The sequence below is a fragment of the Odocoileus virginianus genome, chromosome 13 (assembly GCF_023699985.2).
Source record: "Odocoileus virginianus isolate 20LAN1187 ecotype Illinois chromosome 13, Ovbor_1.2, whole genome shotgun sequence".
Classification (NCBI taxonomy): domain Eukaryota; kingdom Metazoa; phylum Chordata; class Mammalia; order Artiodactyla; family Cervidae; genus Odocoileus; species Odocoileus virginianus.
In genome coordinates, this window is record NC_069686.1 from 26750567 (window position 1) to 26776744 (window position 26178).

A 26178-nucleotide genomic window follows, 5' to 3' on the forward strand; every position below is an offset into this window, starting at 1 on the left:
GAAAAAACTCACAGCTTTATTGGCTCCCAGGAGACAAAACAAACAGAACAAGATATTCATATTAATGCAAACAATGCAACAAATGAGGGGAAGAATCGCCCGGCTGTAGCGCGGCGCCGAGCGGCCGGCCGGGCGGAGAAGGGCCCGGGGCCGAGGGTTCCGGCCTCCCCGACCCCCGGGCGCTCCGAGCCGTCGGTACCCGCGCCGCCGGCCGCCCACAGGGGCCCCGGGCTCAGGCGGCCCAGCTCTCGACCTCGCGGGGCCGGGCCGGGCCGAGCAGCCGGCAGGCAGGCAGGCCCGGGAGGCGGGAGAAGGCCTCCAGGCCGGGCCTCAGGAAGGCCTGCTCGGGCCCTCACCCCTTCCCAGAGCGGGGCTGGAAGGACCTAGCGCTCCCGCGTCCTCTCCCTTTCCTTGCCCACGCTTCCAGGGGCCCAACTGCAGTCTCAGCTTCCCTTGGCACCCGGGTCAGAGGTGGGAGTGGAGAATTCCCGCTGCGCCTCCTCGTCCACCTGGGCAGCCTGGAAGCAGAGTCTAGCCAGGCGCCAGGGAAGCCTGTGGAAGGGTGGAAGCCAGGTGATAAGGTCTTTCTCCCTTTGGAAAAGCTCACGTTATCCTAGAGGAGACTAGATAAAGACACGCACATTTCAATATAACGCAAAACCTTGTATAATCAAAAGCAAGAAGAGTAGCGTGTAGGGAAGAGGCTGAGAGATGCTTAAGAGGCGCTGAGACTTGAAAATTCCAGGCACAAAAGGGATATCTCTGATCGGCACCTAATCCCCACCCCCACCCCCAAATCCACAAAAAGTAAAAAACTAGAGAAATATCTGTTAAGACTTGATTTCACATCTTTTTAGTCAACAAGATGTTAAAAATAGGAGTGCCAACATTGCACAGGGCATTCTTACAGAAAAAAAAAATTTATTAGTTATCTGAAACTGAGATTTAACTGGGCAATTTGCTAAACCAGGCGATCCTAACTAAACAATACTAGATTGAGAAAGCAAGGGTCATTCTCTGATGTATACTAATTGGGATATTCGAGACATTTTTAGTGGGGCTTTAGTGGGGCTTGGAAAGGAAATGAGTTACCCCCACAGCACTTTCCTCAGCATATTGTAGGGTGAACCAGGAAGAAATGACTGAAACGTTTGGAAATGTCCTTATGTTTTGGCAGAAGTGGCGGAGTTTTTTGACTCTTGTTGACTCTTGACTAGACAATGGACGTGTGCTCCCTCTCTGTGGCCAGTTTCCTTCCAAGCCAGGCCAGGGTACTATAGCACCCTCTGAAAGTGGAGTGTCACTTACAGTGGTACTTCCAAATTGGGATCATGTGTTTTTTTTTCTAACTCTTGCTATAGAGCCACACTACTCCTTAGTATTAATTGTATTTAAAAATAAACTAAGTTGGGACTTGATAACTTTAAAGATGGAATGGAACAAAATCTGCTTTGAAATTCATGAAGTGCCCTAATATACAAATAGATCTCATCCTGGTCTTGCCTTATAGATGCTGAAGGAAGAGACTTTCAAAATACCAGTAATAAAACCTCAGGATATTGGAGTGAGTGAGTGAGTGAGTGTGTGTGTGTGAGAGAGGAAGAGAGAGAGTGTGTGTGTATGTGTGAGTGTGTCACAAAGCTGCTTTAGCAGAGGAAGCCTGCTGCTTGCATTTCTTCCTCAGTCCTGGTTAGAGAGAGCTTTTTCCAGCAAGCTTTATCACCCTTACTGATACCTCAGATTCCCAGTGAGCTTGCCTTCCTTTTAAACCAATTGCTTGAAGTTGTATGAATACACTCACACAGGATGCCCCTTTCTTACTGGCGATTAGTGCCATTTAACAACTGCAAATGGAGAAACTATTTGTCTAATGAGAGCTGTTTTCAGAGTTGATTCACCAACACTCTAGGGAAGAGACTATAAAGCTGAGACCTCCTCCTGAGTCTCAAGTCCAAGGAGACAAGCAAAGGCTGGTTCTTGAAGCAGATGAAGTGTGTGTTTGGTTTAGAAAATGTTTTACTTCCAGATTAATAGTTTTAGAAAATACATAGGCTCACTTCCAGTTCATACTGGTTGACTTTTTTCTTTTAACTTCCTATACAAACTATAAACTTTGATTTAGAATTTGGACTATTAAACAATTAGCATTGTGGTTTGGGTGTCATGGTAAGGTTTAACTCCATGCTTTAGAGGTACAAATCCTTTTTACTTTTTCTCCTACCTCAGATTGTGTCTCACGCTACAAAATACATTCCAACACTTGTTTGCTCATCGGAGGAGGTATGGGGAATCTCAGACTCTGTGCTAAGATGCTTCTCCCAGCACACAAGTTCTGGGGCCCTGTGTTAGGGTGGTGATAAATGGATAATCACCCCAGTAGCCACCCCATCTCATGGTCAGGGAATGCCAGGCTCCCTAATGTGTCTGTGGTTTAGCATATTAGTTATTTCTTTGGGTACAAAAGATTCCAGATATAAAGTGATTTAAGCTTCCTAAGTACAAAGGCAAGTACAAAGACAGTGAAAAAGTTATTTCTATCTTGAGGTGAAAGGTTATCATGGAAAAAATAGTGGATTAAAAGTCAGGAGAGCTTGAGATGGGTTCTTGAGTAGGTTTGAGATTCATTCATTCTCTTTAGACACAGTCTTTTTGTTTTTTTTGAGTTTTTTATGTTTTTGGTCCACACAACAAGAAGGTAATCTTTAAGATTTGGTTATTTCTAAAACAATCATTCCTTGAATTAATAAGTGATAACTCATCTTTTGTACAGTGCTTCCGAGGGGTACAAGCAGGATATTTTTAAAATGTACTCATGATATAGACCTAAACAACAAAGGAAGCATGGGCACACTCCAGGTTATCAGGCATTTCAGATCCCGAGGAGATACTCAAATGAGAGAGACCAGTTAGGCATCAAGGGCTTCCATAATCAGGTGCAAATACTCTGGAAAAGTGTGATTGACTGAAAGACAAACGACCTTGTACAGACAAGACAAGGGGATAACATGTTTGAGAACTTATATTTCAGTCCTGTTTGGGAATCTCCATCTCAGAAAGATGAGAACTGCAATAAAGCGAAAATTAAAGTTACTTAGTAAATATTTGCAGCACTATCATTCCGAATATTCTAGTGTTTGCTGCACTTTATTTGCTCGGAGGCTGGAGGAATTTAGCAATCTAATTGTAACTGGTTTTGGAAACAACCTAAGACACTTTTCTTCCTTATATATTATCAGTGTCATAACGTGATATGTCTTTTAATTTGAGGCTCTCCTTGAACTGAAAGCTCCAACAAGCTTTCGCTAACCAGACTTCATTCACATTCTGAATCTGGTTTTTGTCTCACACATATTAAATTTTACAAAACAGAAAGAAACAATAGAGCTTATTAGGAAAAACTTGTTTTGAATAGTAAATTAAGCATAATGGAAATAGGCACATGTTTTAGCACGGTTTTCCCCCCTTTTTTACCAATTGAACATTTACATCTTTTTCAAAGTGCTGTGATTTTCCCCTTAAGTCTTAAGCTGGCACCACACACTTTCAATAAATGAGACTTACATCACTTGTATTTACTGAGAGAAATCATTGTAATACTGTAGATTCCAAATGCACAGCCTTCTGTAAAAAAGGAGTTTTAAGTAGTTACCCTAATTGTATTAATCAAGTCATTGTGGCATTCTAAGAATCCAAAGAACTACCTAATTTCAAAGACAGTGTAAAAATCAACTGTCAGTTCTGACTAATTTCAAATGATGCCCTGTTCTTGAGACTGGACATTTAGAGGTGCACCTGACTGAATGGTTTGTTTTTGAGAGATGGTCCCCAGGTGGAGGCATCTACAAAGTCAATATATTTTCTTTATAACTGGTGTCAAGTTGATGTATATATTAAAAAATCTTGGAAAATGATCTCAAAAAGGAAGTAACAGCCCAATGAGCCATATGTTCAGGGAACCTAACAGGTTTCCATTGGGACCAAATTTCACTTCACCTTTTTGTCCTTATGTGCAAATAAAAACTTATCTGCAAATACACCATTAAAACAATCATGCAAATTTGCAAAGTCTATAGACTGAGAAGAAATTACAGTAAATCCATAATAACCAAGTTGTTAGAAGGTGAAGAATTTGATTATATATTAGAAATACATAACACAACATAGAATTGAACTAAATTTATTTGAACTCTAAAGGTTTACTGCATCAGAGACACTTGGCTTACATAGTTGGTTAATGAAGAAAAGGCTGATGAATTGTTAATAAACTGCTTAATTTTGATACTGATGGAGCATCTGAATTTCAAAGTTTACATTAAGAAATGTAAAGTTATTATTATTTTTTTTCTGTTAGGTAGGTTGCTATTTTAACAGATTCAGATGCCAGGGAATTTTCTAAATGCCAGATAATACTGTAGCACTAAAAAGTCTGTGATGTACTAAGGGCAGAGAGGCCTGCTTAGTGGTTTTCCAGAGTGGAAACAAAAAAGCATTAACATTTATCTACACACAATTCTTTATATGAGTCTTTTAAGAAATCTCAGTTTTAAAACTTTTAACATTCTGTATAATTCAGTAGATTCTAACAATTCTGCTTTCCGCTATTGTATTGGTATGCCTGGGCACATTCTAAAAGGAAAAATTATTCATTCTGTGTGTTTGTGCAGTTTTTCATAGGACTAGATCAGGGATGAAGATCAATAATACCAAAATTTACTCAGGTCATTTTATTTTTTGTGTTGTACTTTTTTAATGAAACATTACAAATAGAGAAGGGTAGAGAGAATACTATAAATCCTCATATATATATATGACAATTTTTTCAAACTTTCACATTTTATGTTGATTTTTTAAACAAACAATAGTGTGTAAAGTTATGCAGTGGTAAGGTTCAGCAGAACAAAAATTATACTGTATGGATTATCTTTCAACTGATTTCCTTTTCCATTTATGACTGGGGGAAGAAAGTATTTTATGTTAATTCAGACTGGTTAGCTAAGTAGTACAGAACTCGTTAAAAGGGAATTGCATTCTCCTTTAAGTCTAAATACCTATCAGTTCTCTGGAGCTGTGTTTCGCTTAACTTACTGAAGAACGTCCGTGTTTCAACGTGTTTCAATCTCTACGGGTAGTTTATGTAAATCTGTAATAGTAAAAACGTACGAATTAAAGTGTATTTTAGGCAAAAGGTTAAAGCTCAACAATGGACTTTTAAGTTCAAAGAGGAGGAAGAAACTCAGGTCCCAGGCCTGTCTCAACAGGTCTAAGGCGACCTCTTCCAGCAGAAAGGTTCCGGTGGTCTCCGTCCAGGGGCAGGCACGGCCCCGCGGTTTCGACCGGCTTCCCCGAGGCCGGAGCGCAGCCGCCCGGCGGGGAGCGGTGCTGAGAGACGTGGCCCGGACGCCTCCGGCCTCTGGTCACTGCGGCGGAGGGCGGAGGGCGGGGGACGGTTTCCTAGAGGCGTTCTTTCCCCGGCGACAAAGGAGTGGTGTATCTCCAGGGGTCCGGAGGCCCCTAAGCCTGGTCTTGGGGTCAGGAGGTCAAGCCTTAGGCAGCACAACTAACTTTCAGGCCCTTTACTTGTCTTCCTCGCAGAGGTGCATATTAAACCATGTCCGTTTAGTTCTGGCCGGGCTGGCGAGGGGAGGTCGACCGCGGGGGAGACTCTGCCCAGGGGTTGAGGGCGGCTCCAGGGCCGCGTCGAGGGGCCTGCCGTCGGTCCGGGGAAACTTTTCCGCCTTCCTGGCCCCGACTGTTTTCCCACCCCAGGCTGCCCCCCGCCCTCTTGACTTCGCTTGTCTTTGCCACTCGCTGTCCACCGCGAGAAGGCAGGTTCCCCCGGCCTCTCCTCCGAGACCCACTCCCCCGAAGTGGCGCGCGGGGAACGGGCCGGCCCTCGGAGCACCGCGCGGGGCAGCGCTAGCCGGTGGCTAGCGGGTGGCCCGGGCCCGGGAGGGCGCCCGCGGGGAACAGCGTGGAGGCTTCTGGGCCGCGTAGGGCACGGCGGCCCGGCCCGGGCTCCACTCGCCAGCGGCGGGAAGGACGAGCGGGAAAGCGAGGGAGCAGGAAGCGGGTGGCGGCGGCGGCGGGCCCGCTGGAAAGGAGGGAGCGCCGCAGGCGGGAGGGGGAGCGCGGAGGAGGGAGGCCGGGAGGAAGGAGGGAGCGCGGCAGGCAGGCGGAGGGAGGGCTGATTAGCATGCAGCAGCGCTCGCGCGCCCGGCTCCATTGTTTTAACACCTCCCCTCTCCTCCGCGCCAATCTGTCACCGTTCAGCAGGCGAACGCTGCTGCCTCAAATGCTGCTCTTCTCAAATGAGACGGATAATTAGTTGCCCCGCACGAATGCCGCACTCTTCTCACCCCTGATTGCTATCACCTTCTTGCTCCTGGCAGTTTTGACACCTCGTAATCAGCCTGCTGCTTTTCTCTTTTCTTCCCGACTTCTGCTTCCCTTCCCCCCTTCCTTCCTAGTTTATTTATTTACTTATTTATTATTATTATTTTAAATGCAATCCTGGTTCCTATTTGGACGAGGCCTGTGCCGAGTTAACCTTCTGCGTATACATGTGTGCATATAGATGTATATGTAAAATAGTGTGCGTGTGCGTGAGTCGGGGGCGGGCTGGCAGTTTTGCGGAAAACACTGCTTCCACGCGGAGAATTCTCTTCCCCTAAAGATATTTTTGGGAAGGGAGGAGTTGAGGAGAGGGGCGGGAGGGGAGAGTTGGGGAGACCTCAATTAATGCTTTAAAGATCTCTTAGAAATTAACAAACTGGGGAGTCTCGGAATCTGCTGTCAGAAGTGTGTTTCCCCCTCTCTCCTCTAACAAGCACTGACAGTCTAATTACTGTAGCTACAAGCAGCTGTCGAGGCAGCAGCCCGGGAGAAAAGTCGCCACAGGCTGAGCGCACCCGGCCGGCCCCTGCGCGCGGCAGAGCCGCCGAAACCCCGGCCACCTCCGGGGAGGCTGGAGAGGAGGGCAAGGCCCCGCACCCGAGAGCCCCGCGAGCAGAAGGCGGGCCTGGGAGCCAGCGGACACGCTGATCGTTTCATATTTATAAAGTCTTTACCTTGAAGGTTAAAAGATGTGAAGAAAAAAGGAGGGGGCGTGGGGGAGTGGGAAGAAGATCTCCCAAGCTTCCATCCACCCTTTTTCTACCTCCTCGAGCTCTCCCTCCCCCGGTGTTGGTAAAATAACCACGCAACCCGGGGCTGAGGGGGCGGGGTGAGCCAGGCTGGAGTGTAAGAAAGCAGATGTCCCCGCTGGCAGCAGCCTCAGCCTCCAGGGAAAGCTGCACAGGGTTGGGGGGGGGGGGGGAGTGGTGAGGGGGGGACGGGGGCCCTCCCGAGGACATTCACCTCCCACTTCTCAGGCATCCCGCTCACAACTGCCTCGCCTCGGCGGGGGTGGTTTTTTCAGACTCAGCGTTTCGTGTGTGAAGCTTTTTTACCTGGGAGCTCTTCTTACCCGGCCACGCGTAGCAGGTGCCAAGATGCAGCCCCTACACGACTCAGGGTTAAGAGAGGAGACCCGGCAGGTGCCTGCTCCGCTTATCAGGCTGCAGCCAGGGCCACCTCTGCAGTGCGGGCTTGGAGCCTGGGTTTCCAGGCGGCCTGTCCCTTGGCCCGAGAAGGCCTCTGGCCCTTACAAGTTGGAGCTTGGGATAGCACTGGAACCTAGCAGAAAACAAGAGTTCCCCGCTTACTAGAAGTGATGGAGGTGGGAAAAGGGTGGACTGGAGGAGTCAGTGATACACTCTTGAGTCCCTTTCTGGGCCATAATCTCCTTCCGTTGTCAGTAGGCTAGTAGATGTCAACTGTGAGAGAGGAACTCTTCCTCACCTAGGAAAAGAGAAGGAAAAAGAATCGCCTTTCACTAGATAGATGCAGTGGTATATTCTGGCTGGAATACGTTGGGAAGTTTTTTTTTTTAATTTTGCGTGTGTGTGGGAGGAGTGAGAGGGGAGGTTGGGTGGGCGGGAGGTAGGGGGGAAGGGAAGAGACTTGGATAATTGTCTAGGCATTTCCATTCAGCCCCAGTGGCAATGAAAGAAAGATGTACATGCCTCAGAACCCTTCACAGTGAATGCCTAATAATCACTGTCACCTTGCTGAGGAAGATGTCAATGTGATGTGCTTGGCACCCGGAGAAGTCGAGCCACCACTCTCATTCTTCCACAAGCTAAGGCCCTTCAGCGTGGCACAGGTGAAATACGAACAAACTGCTCCAACCCCTTATCAGAAACCCTCCCCACAGCTTTCTAAAACACTTGCTCCCAAGAAGGCTTAAATTTCTGTTTTGAGAGTTGCAAATCAGTGTTTACTTCATAAAAGAGAAGCCATGCGTCAAACATTTTAAAAAATTGAGAGTGGGGTGGGGGAGGGAAGAGAAACCTAAATGACAAGAATCATAGGGAAGTCTCATTTTAAACAAAATTCTGCAGTCTTCTGAATTTGGTATCCTCTCTCTTAAATATCCTCCACTGGTCATCAGGCTGCTAACAATGAATTAACAATTTCTCAACAAGAATGTGAACATTTCTAATATAAATTAATAAATATGGATAATCCTTACAAGGTTTTAGATTTGCTCCCCTTAAAGACAAATGTGTTCCCTTAGAAAGTTTAGCTTGAAAAATAATTTTAAATTTCAAAGTGATCTATTAACTGTAATAAAATGTCACCAGATCTGGTATCACCCTTCTTTCAGATTATTGGAAAGAAACATGATTTATATGAACTTCCCCCAAATGTGATTTATTTTTTTATTCAGGAACAAAGAACACAGTAACTATCACAACATAAGTAACTCTTAATATTTAACTAACTTCATCATGTAGCTATACATACAGAAAGAATTAAACTTATGTCTATTATTAAAAAAAAACTAAAGTTTTAAAATAATCCCACTAGTGATTTTTATCACTAAGCAACAAATGTCTTAAGTTTGGTATTTACTCAGATATTTATCTTGTCTACTATTCTCTATTATAGGTTTATTCAAAAAGAACACCCAATGCATAAATAATCTAAATTTTAAAATGAAAACAAATTAAAAAAACCCTATAAACATTTGACATCACCACATTCAATAGATCTAACTAGAAACCCAAGCAATAAGCTTAGACATTTGAAAAAACATAAATTATTGTTACACAATTGCATAATCCCATACATAATAAACACTGTAAACATGAATACAATGAATTACAGCTTTGTACAAAACAATCTTTTAAAAGTCAATAAAAGACAGTTATGATATTAAGTTTAGAAAAAAATTCAAATAGCAGTGACTGGACTTTTCAGTAAATAATCTTGAGCTAAGTCTGCAATCAAGTATTAATATATAATATTACAAACCCAAAATCATCACGTAGAACTTGAGATGTCTGTTTTCAAATGCATCTTAAGTCTCCCCATTGAAGTGTGAATTAAGATGCCGGAGGAAATCCCCCCTGGATGTAATGGATGGTGGGAAAACTGCTTGACAGAATTCACATACTCGAGGTATATGCAGTTCAGAGCCTGTGCCACTTGGTACCGATAAGTCACTGTCTTGCTTAGGAAAGGGCTTCCAAATGGGCTGCAGGAAACAAACAAAAACATCTTCTGTTATTTGTATTTAAAATCAACTTGCACTGAGTTTCAAATTCAAATTTTTTGAATGGGATATATACATATATATGAAATTCCCTAATATGAAAGCAAATTACCTTTCCATAGAATTAGCACGAGGACATGACTCAATTTTCTTTTTTATAAAGGGTATAGCTTAACTTAAAGAATCACTTAAAATACACATTCACACACTTTATCTTCACAAACTAAAAAATCTTTCAGCTTTAACACCAGCATGTTTTAATACCCATTATCACAGTGATAATAGTTCTGGAGCAACAGTCAATACTGAGACTTTAAAAAAATTAAAATTCTATCTTTTTTATTTTAATTGGAAACTTTCAGTTATAGGATCTTTATTAATACACAGCACACTAGACCTGATGTGTGTGAACATGCATTTTGATCAAGAGTAATTTAAATTTTACTACTATTTACCAGCAAATCCACAATGAATAAATCATAGAAATAAGTACTTTAATTTTTGAAAATAATTTTTTTAAAGTATGAAATGAATTCTACTGATCAGTTCTTTTTTGAAACCTCAAATATTTAATCATTCAATAAAATCCAACACTGGATGCATTCTTCTGACTTCTTATTTTGCTTCTGTTATACAGTGTATACTTTGGCCTTCTTACCTTTTCTAAGTGGCTAAATAAAGTGAAGCCTGTCAACAGTTGCCCAATTAAAGAATTATGGAAAAGCATAATTCAACAGAACTACCTCTAGTATAATAAGCAGCACATACACACTCTTAACTGTATTTACTATTAAAAAAAATATTTAGAAGGGTAAGAGAAAGCATTTAGTTCAAGAGTAGGTGCTCTGTAAATGTTTCTTGACTGGAATATCTTATTTTCCTGAAATGCTATAAGCCAAATTATTTCTAAAATTTGCTTTCTTATCTTAAAACATCTAAACTCTGGCACTTTGAGGAAAATCACCTCAAAAAGTCCACTTAAAGAGACCCCTTTGTGCTCCTATTACTAATTTGCTTTTAAAATAACAACCTAATCCAACTCTTGACACAGTGTTAGTTTTCATTCCCTTAACCAATCTCTTTCATCTTGGCTAACCAATCATTACGTAAACAGTATATTACTAACTGAAGCATTTGGGTTTCACGTCACCACTGTCTTCTTATAAACATTTTACTGGACAGCTGTGTGCAGTCGGTGTAAATATACAATTGGTGTAAATAAGCACCCAGATACATTCAAGTATCAATACAGAGGGCTTATAACACTGACTCAAATCCTTTTGTGAGAAGCAACAATTTTAAAACAAAAAACAGTAATATTTAAAATACATATTTGAAATTTGGGGTGAAATCATTTCCTTTCTCCCATGATAAAAGGAAAGCAGTACTAACTGTGAGTATATAAGAGTTATCTAGACTTAAATTTTAGTGTTGGCAGTTTAAACAAAAAGTACAATTAATTGGTACCATTCTAATGGGAAATTGATATGGATATAAATAAAAGATTATTAAGTTAAAGATACTTTTAATTAAAATCTGTAAAATAGTTATAGGCTCAGGAGCAAACTAGCTTTTAAATTTGATAAGCCAATCTTCTACTGCCAATTAATTTTCAAAGTCCATACTTATCCTTCTCTGTTAGGACCTATTAGTTCAGATTTGATCTTTTCACAGAATTTGGTTGGGACCCCAATGACTGACTCAGCAAAAGTAGGAAGAAAAGAAAATCACATAAAGCAAAATAAACAGATATATTTTAGACTTTATTATGATAGCTGAATGTATAAAAAAGGTGTTAAGTAGTAATGATATAAAAGTAAAAATCTGAATTATGAAACCAAAATTTCACTTCCTTTTGTTATCAACAACTCAAGAATTCTGTATTCCTCATAGTAGCTTTACTAAAGCAAATAAAACAACAAAATGTTTTAAAAAACCCATTTTAAGAAATATCCTTTGAATCCTAAACTGTAACACAGCATTCAAAACAAACGAATTTCTCTGCCTTTTCTGCCAAAATATCAATTATCTAACCTTATGCCCCATGTCTTGTGACAGCTCAACACCAATTCTCCTGCATTTTTTAAGCTGAATACTTTTCCATCAAGTTGTAATCACATACCAGCTGTTTCCCTTGCTGTAGCATAGAAAGCAAATGCACAATGCAGGGTGCCATCTACTGAAACATGACTGTACAGACTAGTAAAAGAACAAGCAGGAGATATAATGGAGAAAAAAGTAACAGGCATTAGAACTGATGCACTTCACAGCTCCACAGGAATTCTACTTGCAATAAATGAAATTGTTTAATTTGTTTCATTAAGTAGTAACTATAACTGTGAATATGATGTAAAATAAGGTACAATGTAGAACATAAGTGAGTCAATAATTAAAGCTTATTGTAAGAGCTGCCTCCTTTTCTCCACTGCTAAACTATACCACAGCTTGAGTACTGCCTTCTTTGTATGTGGATTTAAAAGTCTATAACCTATAAAAATACTGACAAAGCCAAAGAGTATTAATCAAGTTGTTGGTGTTTTTTGGTTTTCAGTACAATATCTCAAGGCAGAGGGAAATGAAACAAATGTTCTCAAGTTGTTTTAGACACTTGTATCAATCTGCAGTTTTTTACAAGCTCCTGTTTAACAACTGTATATTTTTCAGTTGTCTTCAGGCATTAACCCCTACCCCCAATTTTTTTAAACTTAAAGAATCATTTTGTAATAGCACCTGAATAAAAGGGAGGGTAGAAAGGGACTGGGGTGGCATAAGGGTGGGCTGAAAGTAGTCTGCAAGCTTTATAAATACTAAAGAATTTGATAAAAATTACACATATGTAACGACTATTTAAAAAATATATTAGGCTGCATGTTCAGGGCCAGATTAGAAACCAAAACCAAACCCTCCAGATCCTAAGTACTGTATAAATGAGACTGCAACAAAAGTATTATTCTAAAGACAGTTCACTTATTTTCAGAAATAGAAATATACAGTGATTATTTACTTATTAAAAAATGATGCATTCTTATGAAGCTAAGTATGATATATACAACTTTTTGATAAAAAATGACATCTGCTTCACTGAATAAAATTTAATAAAAAATCTTATTATAACAATGACACTGAGTAAAAATCTGAGTAAGGGACTAGGTAAGATAATGACACACACTAGATACAGACAAGGTTTACATCTATTTTTAACGTGCCATAAATTTTAAGGTACTTTGTAATAGACCTTTGCCATAATCATCTTTTAAATTTCATGTCATTTATTTTAAGACCTGGATTTTGTAAGTTGAAAGCTTAACTTTGGCTAGTCAGTAGTTTAAAAAAAGATGTCTGATAACCTGAAAGAGATGCGTATCTGTGCATGCATGGCAAAATGTGTGTTCACACATAATATATTTGTTAATGCAAAACAGTTACCTGCTGTGGTCCTCGGATAGCTTTTCCTGGGGAATCGAGTGAAGGAAAAGGTGCATCAGATGGGTCCTGAAGTGGGAATGTATTTACAAATAATGCATTATGGTCTCCAGGTGGCAAACACGGAGCTCTGTCCAGAGATGTCCTAATACAAGGATTTGAGGGTTTTGTTTTGTCAGTTGTTTTAAGGTTTTGTATAGCTGAAGCTATGGGGTCAATTCCCTGAATTTCAAATAAAGTTTCTTCTGTTTTGACAAAGTTTCCTGGATTGTCTCTGGGCTCCATATTAAATTGATCCTGGCACACAGTCTCAGCTGTGACAGAACCAAGGACATCGGGTCTTTCTGGAGTGCTATGTAAGAAAGTCGAGTCATTGTCCGTAGGTGGAAACTTGACATTGAATTTAGAAAGTGATTCAAAAGATGTGTCTTCCTCATCTTGGCCCAGTCCTCTTGGTGTGACAGATGTGATGCATGGTGCACCTCTATTTATATCATCTTTTGCCTGAGGCTTAAACAGCACTTCTTGTTTATCTGTTTTATCCGTACACTGTACAGGCATAGAGCACTGTGTCTCTGCAGGGAAAAAAACACAAAAGGAAAACAGTCGCATTTCAATCATTCTTAAAAATCTGAATGTTCAATTAGCTTTGGATAGATGAGTATTATTTTTTCTATTGGTTTTTATAGTAACTGAAGACAACTGGCATTTTTTTTTTTACATTTGCGACCGTCTTACACAGAAATATTAGCAGTTTCCAGTGGGTGAACTGGAATATAACTTATTAGTCACAGTTTAACTACTTTGTCTTTTCCTAGGTCTTGTGCTGTAAGCCTTGAGTCTTGTTCACAGTTATTTGCTCTACACTTAAAAACATTTGCTTATAGCATATACATCTCAACATTTTGTCAGTAATGGAAGCTGCAACTGTTAGCTTGCTTAGACAAGTTAAGTTATTAAAAGGGAAACTCCTTACCAATCATATATATGTACAGGTTAAGAATCTATATGAATTAGGTAATTTACTCCCCTATAATATGTCTGTGTGACAAATATTAATATATCACCAATCAGCTTAGCCACTGTCTACTCTATGTGAGGGAGTGGTGGTGGTGGGTGTTAGGGACAGAAAAGCTTGGAAGTAAAAGAAGGATGAAATTTTAGGATGCATGTTCAGAAAACTCTATGTGAATATAGGATTTTCTCATTTAGAAAAGGCCTCTCTAGATAACAGGTAATATCAGGTAGATACTAGAAACTCCGAAGCTGATTTATCTAGAAGACACTTTTCCAACAAATTCAGCTCTCAAGGACATAGGCAAAAGCTAGAAAATAAGAAAATAGTGCTTTTGAGGAGTCAGGTTTAGAGCCACAAGGCCCACAGATGAATTTTGCTCTTATTCTAATTTTAGATTCATTCTAACAAGCTTGATGATGTCTGCCTAGTTCATAGCTGGTTAGAAGCAGCACACTGCAAGGTATGGACCTGAGTTGTTGAAAGCGGATGCATGTATCAGTAAGAGCTGAAAGCACGAGACAAGAAAAACAAAAAAGCAGATAGAAGAACTCAGAAAACACTACAGTTCAGTGTAGGGCCGACAAGAGCTACGTTTTTCAATGCACAAAAATGATGATCAAAGCACTCTCCCTGTTGATGATATTGAGAGATTAGAAAAAGCTAAATTATGCCCCACAATGTTACTTTAAGAAGACAGTGAAATTGGAGGCTGGTAATATGCATATTTTCATTAAATGGACAAATGGTAAATAAATTTTTTTTAAGTGAAAGTGAAGTCGCTCAGTTGTGTCCAACTCTTTGTAACTCCATGGACTGCAGCCCACCAGGCTTCTCCATCCACGGAATTTTCCAGGCAAGAGTACTAGAGTGGGCTGCCATTTCCTTTGCCACTGGATCTTTCTGACCCAGGGATTGAACCCGGGTCTCCTGCACTGCAGACAGTTGCTTTACCGTCTGAGCCACCAGGGAAGCCTGGTGATTTTTTTTAAATCAGCACGCTATGAAGGTAGTCATCAGTGAAGCTGCACATTAACCACTGAGGCCAATTGAAGCAGACAGGGTATAGAGAGCACTGTGCAACACAGCGTTTGCCCAGATCAGTAAGCACTTAACAAATGTCATTCTTTTCCTTTCCTTTTGGTGTTTACAGTCTCATGACACCTTTCTCTTCTTTGCCAAGCTATATTCCAACACAAGATGTTTACTGTTTGGACATGATTGTAGTATGATGCCAACGGCTTCTTTAGTTCATCCTGTTACATACCTCTGCCTCTCTCTAGTATGTACCATCTTCTCTTACTGGATTAACTACAGCAGCCTTTGAACCGCTTCCTTGCATCTAAATTTTTCTCATATATCCACTCCACTATCTACACTGCTTTCCCCTACTCTGCCTTAGTTTTTCTAAAACACGTATTTGGTCAAGTTATTTTCTTAATAAACCCTTCTCATGGCTCTCCAAGCCCTTCAGCCCTAACATTCATATAAAACAGTGCGTGACTGATCCTTGATCACGTCTCCATGCTGCCATCTTTTACCACATCTGCTCCACTCCTTACTCCAGCTTTAATGAACTTTGGTACGGTTGTCCCAAAGGCCATATTCTCTTGTCTTTGGGCCTTTGCACATGTGGTGCAGACTATCTGAACTGCCCCATTCTGTTACTCTTTGCCAAACTCTTACATGCTCTTCATTTCTTGGCGCAGGCATTCACTTCTCTGGATGGCTGGCTCTGGCTTCCCAAGACTGGTTTAGTAATGACTTGTGGGTGCCCTGAGGACTAAACACTCTGCATTTTATTTGCAAATTACCTCTTTCTCCCATTAAGGTAGATTTATTGAGGTCCTAAACTATGTTTTGTTTCCCACTTTCTCCAGTACCCTGCTCAGAACTTGCACATAGTATGCCCTCAATAAATGCATTCTGAATTAATCTGTGTTCTCTTTCCCATGGAGCTTAGTATAATAATCTACATTTGCTAGATAATCTGTCTGTAACTGGGAGTGAAAGTGAAAGCGCAAGTCTCTCAGTCATGACCAGCTCTTTGCGACCCCATGGACTAGAGTCCACGGAATTCTCCAGGCCAGAATACTGGAGTGGGTAGCCTTTCCCTTCTCCAGGGGATTTTCCCAACTCAGGGACTGAACCCAGGTCTCCCGTATTGCAGGCAGATTCTTTACCAGCTGAGCCACAAGGGAAGTGGTACAGTATTAAGATCAAGCACAACTGGTTGGCAGGATTTCTTTGTCCTCTGAGGTCCATTAACTCTCAAGTAGTCATTTTTCCTGGTAGTAGACTTAAAAAATGGTAGGAAATTCTAGGAAATAGTACTTTCTTTGTAGATTACTTACTTACTAATTGCAAATAATAAACCAGGAGCCACCTCTTGAGGTAACTAAATTTTGTTAACACCTTAGAAGGAGGAAACGCTTATCTAAATGTTCTTCAATAGGAGAACAGGGTGAATGTGAAAGAATCTGCTGCTGCTGCTAATGACAACTACTAACATTAACAGAACTTCTATGTGCCACACACTTATAACCATTGTATGTGTGTTAATTCAGGGGTTAATTCCAGGGCTACACAGCTAATAAATGAGTGGTAGATCTGGAACTGGAACTGAGGCAGCTTAACTCTAGAGCCTGTTCTGAATTATTATGACACATTGAACATGCTGCTTTCTACATTATAGAAAAGAATCTCCAAAATGATAGAAATGTGCTTTAAATTTCTTTTCCAGAAGTAGATCTATCCCGTTTGTGAACAAAACATAGAAAACCCAAACAAGTGTAAAAAAGCATATATTTTCTTTCAGTATAGCTAGGTGGCATACCTCTTAGCACATTAATCTTCTGAATTAATCTGTTCGAGCAACAAGAGTTACTATTTAAAAAAAATTTTTTTTTTTTGTTTAAACCTAAGATTTCTCAGGCTACTAGAAATCTAAGCTTAGAAAATTTAAAACTCAAGCTGTATGAAAGCACTTGTCATTCTGACACTATACTAAGAAATATGATTAGGTGAGCTTATTGTCTTTCTACTTTGTTTACTTCAAGGACACTTATCTCTAAATTTTAGATTTCTAAATTTTAAGAACAGGCTGTCCATTTGGACTACTTCTCAGTTTAATTATCTGGTATATGACAAAAGAAAAAGATCTGATGGTTGCTTTAACTTATAGTCCTATATCTTCGTCTCCTAATCCCCACTGAAATATGACCCTGCTTCATGGACCAAATAGTTCTTCTTCCTGAAGCCATAACTGCTTAAGCATACATTTCATCTTTATCCTTTCTCAAGGTTATTGTCATATGTGGATGAGAAGAAAAAAATTAAAAGAAAATTTATAACTCTACTAACTCAGCAATTTATGAATTATATCTGTTTCTTAGAAGTAAAAATCAAATTTTAACAAAAAATAACACAGGGGACAATCATGTTAAATATACTCTTTCCAGCTATATTATGCAAATCACATTAAACAGTTACTTTGTATTTGTATTCAACGTAGTGTTCATCCTTAAAATAAACCTGAACAGGCAGGCGTCTTCCCCAACCCATCTCCAAACATTCTTTTTCTTTTTTTCCCCTTTTATATACTCCTTTCAGAAGCAGACTTTTTGATATTGTGGTTTGTTTGGAGTCAGAAAACTTCATTGGAATTTGTACCACAAAAGACCTAAAATGTTTCCAGAATAATGCTGTATTTATTATTTGTGACACAGTTAATATAAAACATAAGAACTGTTATGAAGCAGTTTTAGTGAGAAAGGAACTGAAGTTAAACACTCCAGTTAAGTATTCCAGTTGACAGATACATACTCAGATTTAGACCTGTGCAACTAAAAAATGGTCAAAGTATTATGCCACTGATAATGGGTAGGTTCTCTGTGTAACAATGAATATGTCACATTACAATGTTTTGATAAGACGCTGATGTTCAAAGAGGCATGTTTATGAATTCTAGGTACTACATCTCTATAGCTAGTAGATTTTAAATAAAGATAATTCCTTTACTTCAGAAGTACCTAGTGTTTTCAGTCTGTAGAAAAGATCAATTTCTCATGAAAATGACAGAAATTAAAGTGTAAAAAGTCAGAGCTCTTTCTGGGGAAGTACAGCAAAGGGACGAGAAGTAAACTATGTCTGTTTACAAAGATTGTTTTGCTTTTCCAACAGAACACTGTGTACCTTTTCTGAAAACAAAATGGTAGTAGTAAGCAAAAAGTAAATTTACACAATAAAATGATTTCTTAAATAGCCTAGTTATGAGTTTTAAGAAATGGGAAGTGATATTTAATTAAAGGGGTGTTTCAGATTGAAAACTGTAAATCACATCTCTTCGGAACTGTATGCAGAATATCTCAAACCACAAGGGTAAAAGAGAATTTATCATTATAAATGATCAGTTTACCTTCCTTTTGTTTACAGAGGTGCTTGGTAGCCAAATTCAATCCTTCCTTGGTATTTTGCTATTCATATTTAGCTACTGAAGCAAATACCAGGAAGCCTGTCTGGGGTTTTAGGGAAGGGTAGAGCTTTTAAAAACCACACTAAACATATCTGTAAAACAGACATTCCTTTTGAGTTGTATTTTATACTAAGTTTGCACTTGGTGCCTTCAACAGAACTGGACTCATGAAATGTGAAATGTTTATTTCTTCAATCAAATTAGAAGAATGTATCTATGGTGTACAATTAACTTTCAGGCAGAAGTTAAAAAACAAATCTAATGTTATAATTTTATTTCGCTCATATATGATAGTGTTGCTTCTAGGTTGTTTACTAATATATCAATTAATTTTAATAAGACACCCAATAGCAACTGAAGATTTTGAGAGATATATCCTATATTTATTTTTCCAAGGTAGGACTTCTTATTAAGAGGATTAGTAATTATGTCAATCAATTCAATCTGTATAGTGCCACACAAACTAGAGTGAAGAGGCCAATAATGATACAATGTAATAATTACAGAATTTAAACAGTACTTATCCATTATAAGTGGTGAAAGGCACAAGTCACAATCCTCAGCACTTAATAAGCACTTAGAAACATTTTCACAATCAAAAAGAAATCAATTTCAACCAATTAGATTAACATTACTGTATATTAAATCAAACCTTACCAGCTGCAGTGGTTGGTACATTAAGTTTGCTTAAGTGATCTTTTTGTGCTTTAGCTAGCACGCATATTCTATGAAATTCTTCTTTCAGATCCCAGAAAGTCTTCTCTATATAGCTCCTAAAAATAAATCAACATTTTAAAATGTAAAGAGTATATCTTCAAATTTTAGAAATCACGATTGAATTTACAAGCACCTTTGTACCACAAAATTATTTTGTACCACAAAATAATTACTGAAAGGTTCAAGTTTAAAAATATAATTTTAAATTCCTAGACAATATTTCCTAAAACAACTTTAATATTTGGCGAGCCAGGCACAAAGTAAGTGATAAAGTTCTAATACATATTGCACAAACTAGCATGTCTCCTTATTCCACTTATGCTGCCTGTCTCATTCTAACATTAGAAACTACAATGTATTTACTTTTTGTCCTCTGTGGATATTTTAAACAGAAAAAACTTAATTTTTTATTTTTCACATTGAAAAGATTAAAGATCTATCCATATAAAATTATGTGGCCCTAATACTTGTTCTACTGAAATAGAACTTCAGAGAATTCAGTTTTTAGAACCATCTCTGATATTAACTGTATGACTTATTTAGGTCATTTTAACATGGAGAAGCCTTGAGTTCATCTCTTCTAGTTTTAAAAGGCTGCTGTTTCTTACAATTGCTAAAAACTTAAATATGTAAATAAAAATATATTTGAGTATTTATGGTTTGTAGAGTGGGCCAAGAAGGACACAGAACTACCTTTCATGGAATAAAGGAATGCCAAGACTCCTTGGTGAAGTTTCTTTTCTTGGAGAGGAAACCTCTTGTCTTCTTACCTTAAAGAAATAAAATGATTACCACTTTAAATTGCTTCCAAACTCAAATGAGAATGGATTAACAGAAAACAATGGAACATTTATCTTCCTCACTGAAAAGTAAGTTTAGTTAGTTTTACATATATATGTTTACATATATTAAAGTGAAAGTGTTAGTCCCTCAGTTGTGTCCAAGTCTCTGTGACCCCATGGACTGTGGCCCACCAGGCTCCTCTGTCCATGGGATTCTCCAGGCAAGAATACTGGAGTGATTCCCTTCTCCAGGGGGATCTTCCTGACCCAGTGACTGAACCCTGGTCTCTTGCATTGCTGGCAGATTCTTTATCATGTAAGGTATCAGGCAGGGAAGCTCCATATATATGTATATATTACAACAGATTTTTAAAAAATGAGAATATTCAGTGGAAAAAGGAAAATGAAAATAGAAAAATAAGATGAAGTCATGAAGTATTTCTGGTAACTTCAATACTATTTCCAGTATTGATAATTCAAGGAATTTCCTCAAACTCATATCTTGATGAAATTGCTACTCTGATCACCAAGCATCTGACATGACTAGAAACTTTAGGAAAAAAATCCATGTGAGTTTACTTCTTTTCTGTTATTGGCCTATACATCTAAATCAGCGTCTTTGTATTCTGCTATAGATTCTTTGATGAGAAATGCAGCTGTATAAGAGGAATAAAGAAAACCAAGTTACAGCTCTTTAGCATTTAACAATCATTTTTAAAGACAGTGCAATTATGAATTTAAGCTCCTTTAACACAAGTTCTTGCCACCACCCTGTGGCTTCCACTGGTATTACACTTATCACGACAAGTCAACATTAAACATGTAATAATCTACTGCATAGTTTAGATATTTAAAAAATCTTCAATCATACCTAGAGAACTTTGTGTACCTTTTAAAATTACAAACTGATAAATTCAAATATTTAAAAAAACCTTAATATTATTCAATTATTTATACTTTGGCCAAACTGCATGGGATCTTATTTAAGTTCAAATTCAAACTAGTATTTTGTATTAAGTGACTTTTCAGATTTTATTCAATTAAGGTCATTGTAGCTATTACTAAAATGGATAATTTTACTTGATTGCTTACCACCTGAGTACATCTCCCTTATAACCTTACTTTCCAATAGGTTCTTTCAATTTCTTAAGAGTATTGTTTGTTCTTTAGGGAAAAATCTGATTCTAGTTTGCTTTTCTTAAAATTCATATCTGCTCCAATTTCTTCAGTTTATTGTTCTAGTTTTCCAGCTTTTTCTAAATACTAGTGTTTGCTTAACATTTCTAAAATAGTGTTATTAGTTTATAGTAAGTAGTAAAATATAATCTTGGCAACACAAACATATGCGATTTTATATATTATGTTTTCAAACTGAGGTAAAACAAAGATCATTTGCTGGTGCATACTTTTTGTCTACAATATACAGGCCATTTCTTCTTCTGGATTAAAACTGCTTAGTTGAGCTTTATGGCTTCCCAGTTGGTTAAGTGGGTAAAGAAGCCACCTGCAAAGCTAATAGAGATGTAAGAGAATGGATTTGCTCCCTGGGTCAGGAAATCCCCTGGAGAAGGGCACTGCAATCCCTCCAGTATTCTTGCCTGGAGAATCCCACGGACGAAGGAGCCTAGTGGGATACTGTCCAAAGAGTCGGACATAACTGAAGTGACTAAGCATGCACGCATGCACACACTGAGCTTTATAAAGCAGTCATATAAAAGACATTTTCACATTTACAGTTTGTTTTTAAAAGTGGTAGACAAGGTTTTCCTTTGGTGTTATGTGCAATTAGAACACTCAGTAGATTTTAGTGTAGACTAGGCAAAAAGGCAACATTTTAAAGCTAACCAATCATGTCAAGACACTACAATAAAAACCTCTTAAAAGGTTATATTAAATCTATAGCAACAAAACAGAGAAGAGGTAATATTAAGAGAACAGAAACATCTGACAATTTACATAATAAAAAAGGTGATTAAACTAATAATCTCCTTTTAAAATTTAGTATCTGAAACTCTCAACATGGAAAAACAACAACAACAACTGTCTTAGGAGCCAGAAGTAACTCCTATAATTTCAGCCTGAAAATGAAGACAGTTAAAGAAAACAGTGATGACTTCTCCCATTTTCAAAGTATGCTGATTTAGACATAAAGTAGGAATGACTGCTTCTGAAACTAAAGAAGCCTGAAGACTAATGGGTGGGGGTGGGGTGGGGGAGGAGACAGAGGTGAAGGAAAAGGTAGGAAAAGAACGATGAATTTTTGTTTGGCTTGCCAAATAACTTGTGTCGACTTACTTCTGAATTTATCTGGAAAAGACTCCTGGGTTGTACTGGCAGGAGGTAAAGGAAGACAGACTTACTGAGGAATCTATGAAGCATCTAAATTAAGGACTTCAAGCTTTTTTGGAGTTAGGAACGGCTCTACTTAACTATTATTTCTGTTACTATTGATATATTTCAAATGAAATTTTTATGTCTCACATCCCAGGAGAAAATTCAAGAGATTTTAACATGCTAGTTAAAAAAAATAAAGGAAAGTACATTTTGAAGCAGTGTTTCTGACATTTTGAAGCAGGGTTTATCTAGAATGGGTAGAGAAAGTTAATGTTAGTTTCCATTATAGCAATCAAACGTGATTTTCTGAAAAAGATTATCTATTTTCTCATAGGATTTAAGATTAGTACAGTTAATAGCAACTCAGAAGCTCAGAATTTAAGTAGCAAAATTATCTTATCTAATGAAGACTACTCAGTTTTGTGAGCATCTCAGAGAGTAAGTAAATATTAGAAGAGATAACTAATATTTTGCTATTTTCAAATATTATCCAGGTGGGTCCTGCACTGCAGGAAATTGAAGTTACTACAACTTCAGATAAGGAAGCAAGAAAACTCTGAACGTTATATTTTAGGAGATTTTAACATGAAATCATTCAACAAATGAATTTATTTCGAGGTACTAAAACTTAAAATACTTAACATTATAAACTGTTCCAAGTACTAGTTTGGAAATGGCGAACTTGTGGAATGAATACTGAAATAAGAGTTTTACACGTCGTACTTTTCATTTACACTTCCAGTATGGCACTGGATAAGTCATTCAACTAAATCATTAAGATAAACCCATTTGAAACAGTTGGAAGACGTTGTGAAACGATTCCTTAAATTTCCTCTTATGTAAATTGGGAGAATTTGTTTTAGTGTAAATCAATTTAGGTTTCTCATAGATGAGTAGTATATATAAAAAAATGTTCTGTTCAAGACCTAGTTAAATATGCAAAGATACTTAAGAAGGAGAAAAATGAAAAGTGCTAATATTTCATTAGTCCAAAACCTTCTTATTCTTAACGCATATGATAACAGCAAATATTTTTGTGTTGGAATCCAAGATTTGTCACACATCAACATTTCAAAGAAAGAAATGTATATTTCCCCCAATGCCTACCTTTTTAATATTTGGCACTAAAAGTATTTTGTTCTTTTTATAAATCAATGTAAAAAATACAGAAATGATTCACAATAGCAAACATATGAATTCAATCTATGTGTCAATTGAAACTGGATGAGTAGTGAAAGAAAACGTGGTATATATGCAATAGAATACTTTCTGTGTATACACACACACATTTTAAGGCTGAAGACATCAGCTTTAAAAAAGAATAAAATTCTGTCATTTGAGACAATATGGATAAATCTAGAGGACATTCTGTTATGTGAAATAAGATAAGACAGGCACAGAAAAACAAATATAGCACAATCTCGCTTATATGTGAAATCTAAAAAAGTCAAACTCATAGAAGCAATGTAGAACGGTGGCTGCCAGGGTTTGGGGGAAGGTGGGGGGAGATGTTGAGTACAAAGTTTAAGTCATGCAAGATGGATCAATTCTGGAGATCTAAAGCAGAGTATGACAACTACAGTTAATACTACTATACTGTATATTTGAAATCTGCTAAGAGTATAAATCTTAAATGTTTTCATCACAATAAAAAAGAAAATTATATGAAGTGATAGATATGTTAATTAGCTTGACTGTGGTGATCATCTCATAACGTATACATATATCAAAACATGTTACACATTGTAAATATATATAATTTTTATTTGTCAATTTATACCTCCAAAAAGCTAAGGGAGAAGAAGAGATGCAAAAAACAATTTTAATCAGAATCATTAGTTGACTCTTAATAGTTTTTCTTTAAAATCATTAGTTTTTAAAAATTTTGGACAACTAAAGTCAGCAAAATTAAACTGAGTTATTTCAAACTCTTCAATACTTTTAGGGTATATTCTCTCATATGGAAGGAATCTTAACTTTACAAGGCTATTACTAAATAAAGGTGATAAGTCTTCAATGATACGTATTTGAACTATAGCAATCACTAACACTTTATTCTAGGATTCATATCAAAGATTCTAAGTTTACCTGAGATCCTTTCATGCACAAGGAATATTTATTTTCCGGTATCTCAGGCTGCTGAGTGTAGGCTGTATTTGATTTTACTTCTGAGATTATGCTTTTAAAACAAAAGAGAGCTATGTTTTTACTTGGGACCAATATCAACCAAGACGTCAAGGTGAGATGGGATGGATCAGTAAAGGGAATATAAACTGTGGAATAGTTATAAACACTAGCTTAATAAAATTTACTACAGAAAAAGAAAAATGAGCAATGGAAAAAGAAACTGAAAATAAGGATTCAGTTATCACTTAGATTTCTGAAACTAAGAATGAAATGTTAAAGGAGAAACTGAGGTTGCATTTATTAGTTTAGATATACTGAGACAAAAATGGACTGAGAAAGCGAAGAGCTTAAAGTAGAAAATAGGAACAAAGAAGTTACAAGAGATTTGATAAGAATATAAAAGCATATTAAAAGAAAAATTTGAAGACAAAATATAATTTTAAAAAATACACAGAAACTATATTTATAAGAACTTATGACCATGTGAAATCTATGGTTCTCTCACTCTCAGCAGTATTACTGAAAATCTAGAAAAGCAAGAGGAGCACAAATTCTAGGAGCCTTATTGGTTCTGCATGATGCAGTGTGCTAGGTAGATCCACTGCCAATGCAGGAACAATTCCAGGGCAAGATGGGATCCATCCCAGAGTTCTGAAGGAATGGCAAGAAAATAAACAATATAAAAATAATATTAAATATCCCAATTATTTCCAAGTGCTTCACACGGTTTTGGTTTAATGTTAATCCCCCCAAACTTCTATCAACTCAATGTTACAATAAAACATTAAAAAAAAGTTATCTTTTCTTAACAAGTAATTATATCTAATTGTGGGAATGCCATTTTATGTGGAACAGAAAATAAATGATTAATTTTAAAAAGTAAGGTTTCCCATACTTCCCTCACCCCTTTGCCGAACACTACATTTAAAACGAAATAATCTGGGAAAATTCTTTTCATTAACTACTCATTTTATGTTTTATCATTACCATGGTGAACAGAGAATATCTTCATGAAAATAGCTGTTATTTAAGCATCTTGCATATATTATTTAACTTAATCCACATAATCTTGTGAATTGTTGTTGTTTAGTTGCTAAGTCGTGTCTGACTTTGCAACCCCATGGACTGTGGCCCACCAGTCTCCTCTGTCCATGGGATTTTCCAGGCAAGAATATTGGAGTGGGTTGGCCACTTCCTTCTGCAAGGGATCTTCCCAGGAATTGAACTTGCATCTCTTGTATTGGCAGATGGGTTCTTTACCACTGAGCCACCAAGGAAGCTCAATCTTGTGAATTAAGTATTAATACTTGAATTTGATTTTAACATTTGCTAGAGGCTTTGCTAGAGGCTCCCTGGTGGCAGAAGACACAGGTTTGATCTCTGTATCCAGAACATGCCCTGGAGAAAGAAATGGCAACCCACTCTAGTATTCTTGCCTAGGAAATCCCGTGGACAGAGGAGCCTGGCGGGCTAGTCTATGGAGTTGCAAAGAGTCGTACATGACTTAGCGACTAACTTCAATAGTTACTAAGGCTTTGGAGAGGTCAAATAATTTGTCTACCATCTAGTAGAAAGAGAAGCTACAATTGGAACCTCAGGCTCTCAACTTCTTGGTTTTTAGGTCCTAATTGCTAGAGAAGTAAAATAGTAAGGTTATCTAACCTGGAGAAGGGAAAGGCTACCCACTCCTGTATTCTGGCCTGGAGAA

The 26178-nt window shown here is 38.0% G+C and overlaps 1 protein-coding gene across 10 annotated transcripts in view; it reads right to left on the bottom strand.

Annotated features, from left to right (window-relative positions):
• Positions 1-8288: 8288 nt before the first annotated feature.
• TANK (TRAF family member associated NFKB activator) overlaps positions 8289-26178 on the bottom strand; it is a 95132-nt gene continuing 77242 nt past the window's right edge. For 6 of the 10 annotated variants that reach the window (XM_070476127.1, XM_070476126.1, XM_070476129.1 and 3 more), the window contains 4 exons: positions 19921-19997; positions 19168-19283; positions 13025-13596; positions 8289-9580 (listed from right to left, as the gene is read on the bottom strand). In XM_070476127.1, coding sequence (XP_070332228.1) covers positions 9404-9580; positions 13025-13596; positions 19168-19283; positions 19921-19997 — 942 coding nt within the window. In that variant the 3' untranslated portion in view covers positions 8289-9403. The other 4 variants (XM_070476130.1, XM_070476133.1, XM_070476132.1 and 1 more) reach the window with 2 other exon arrangements.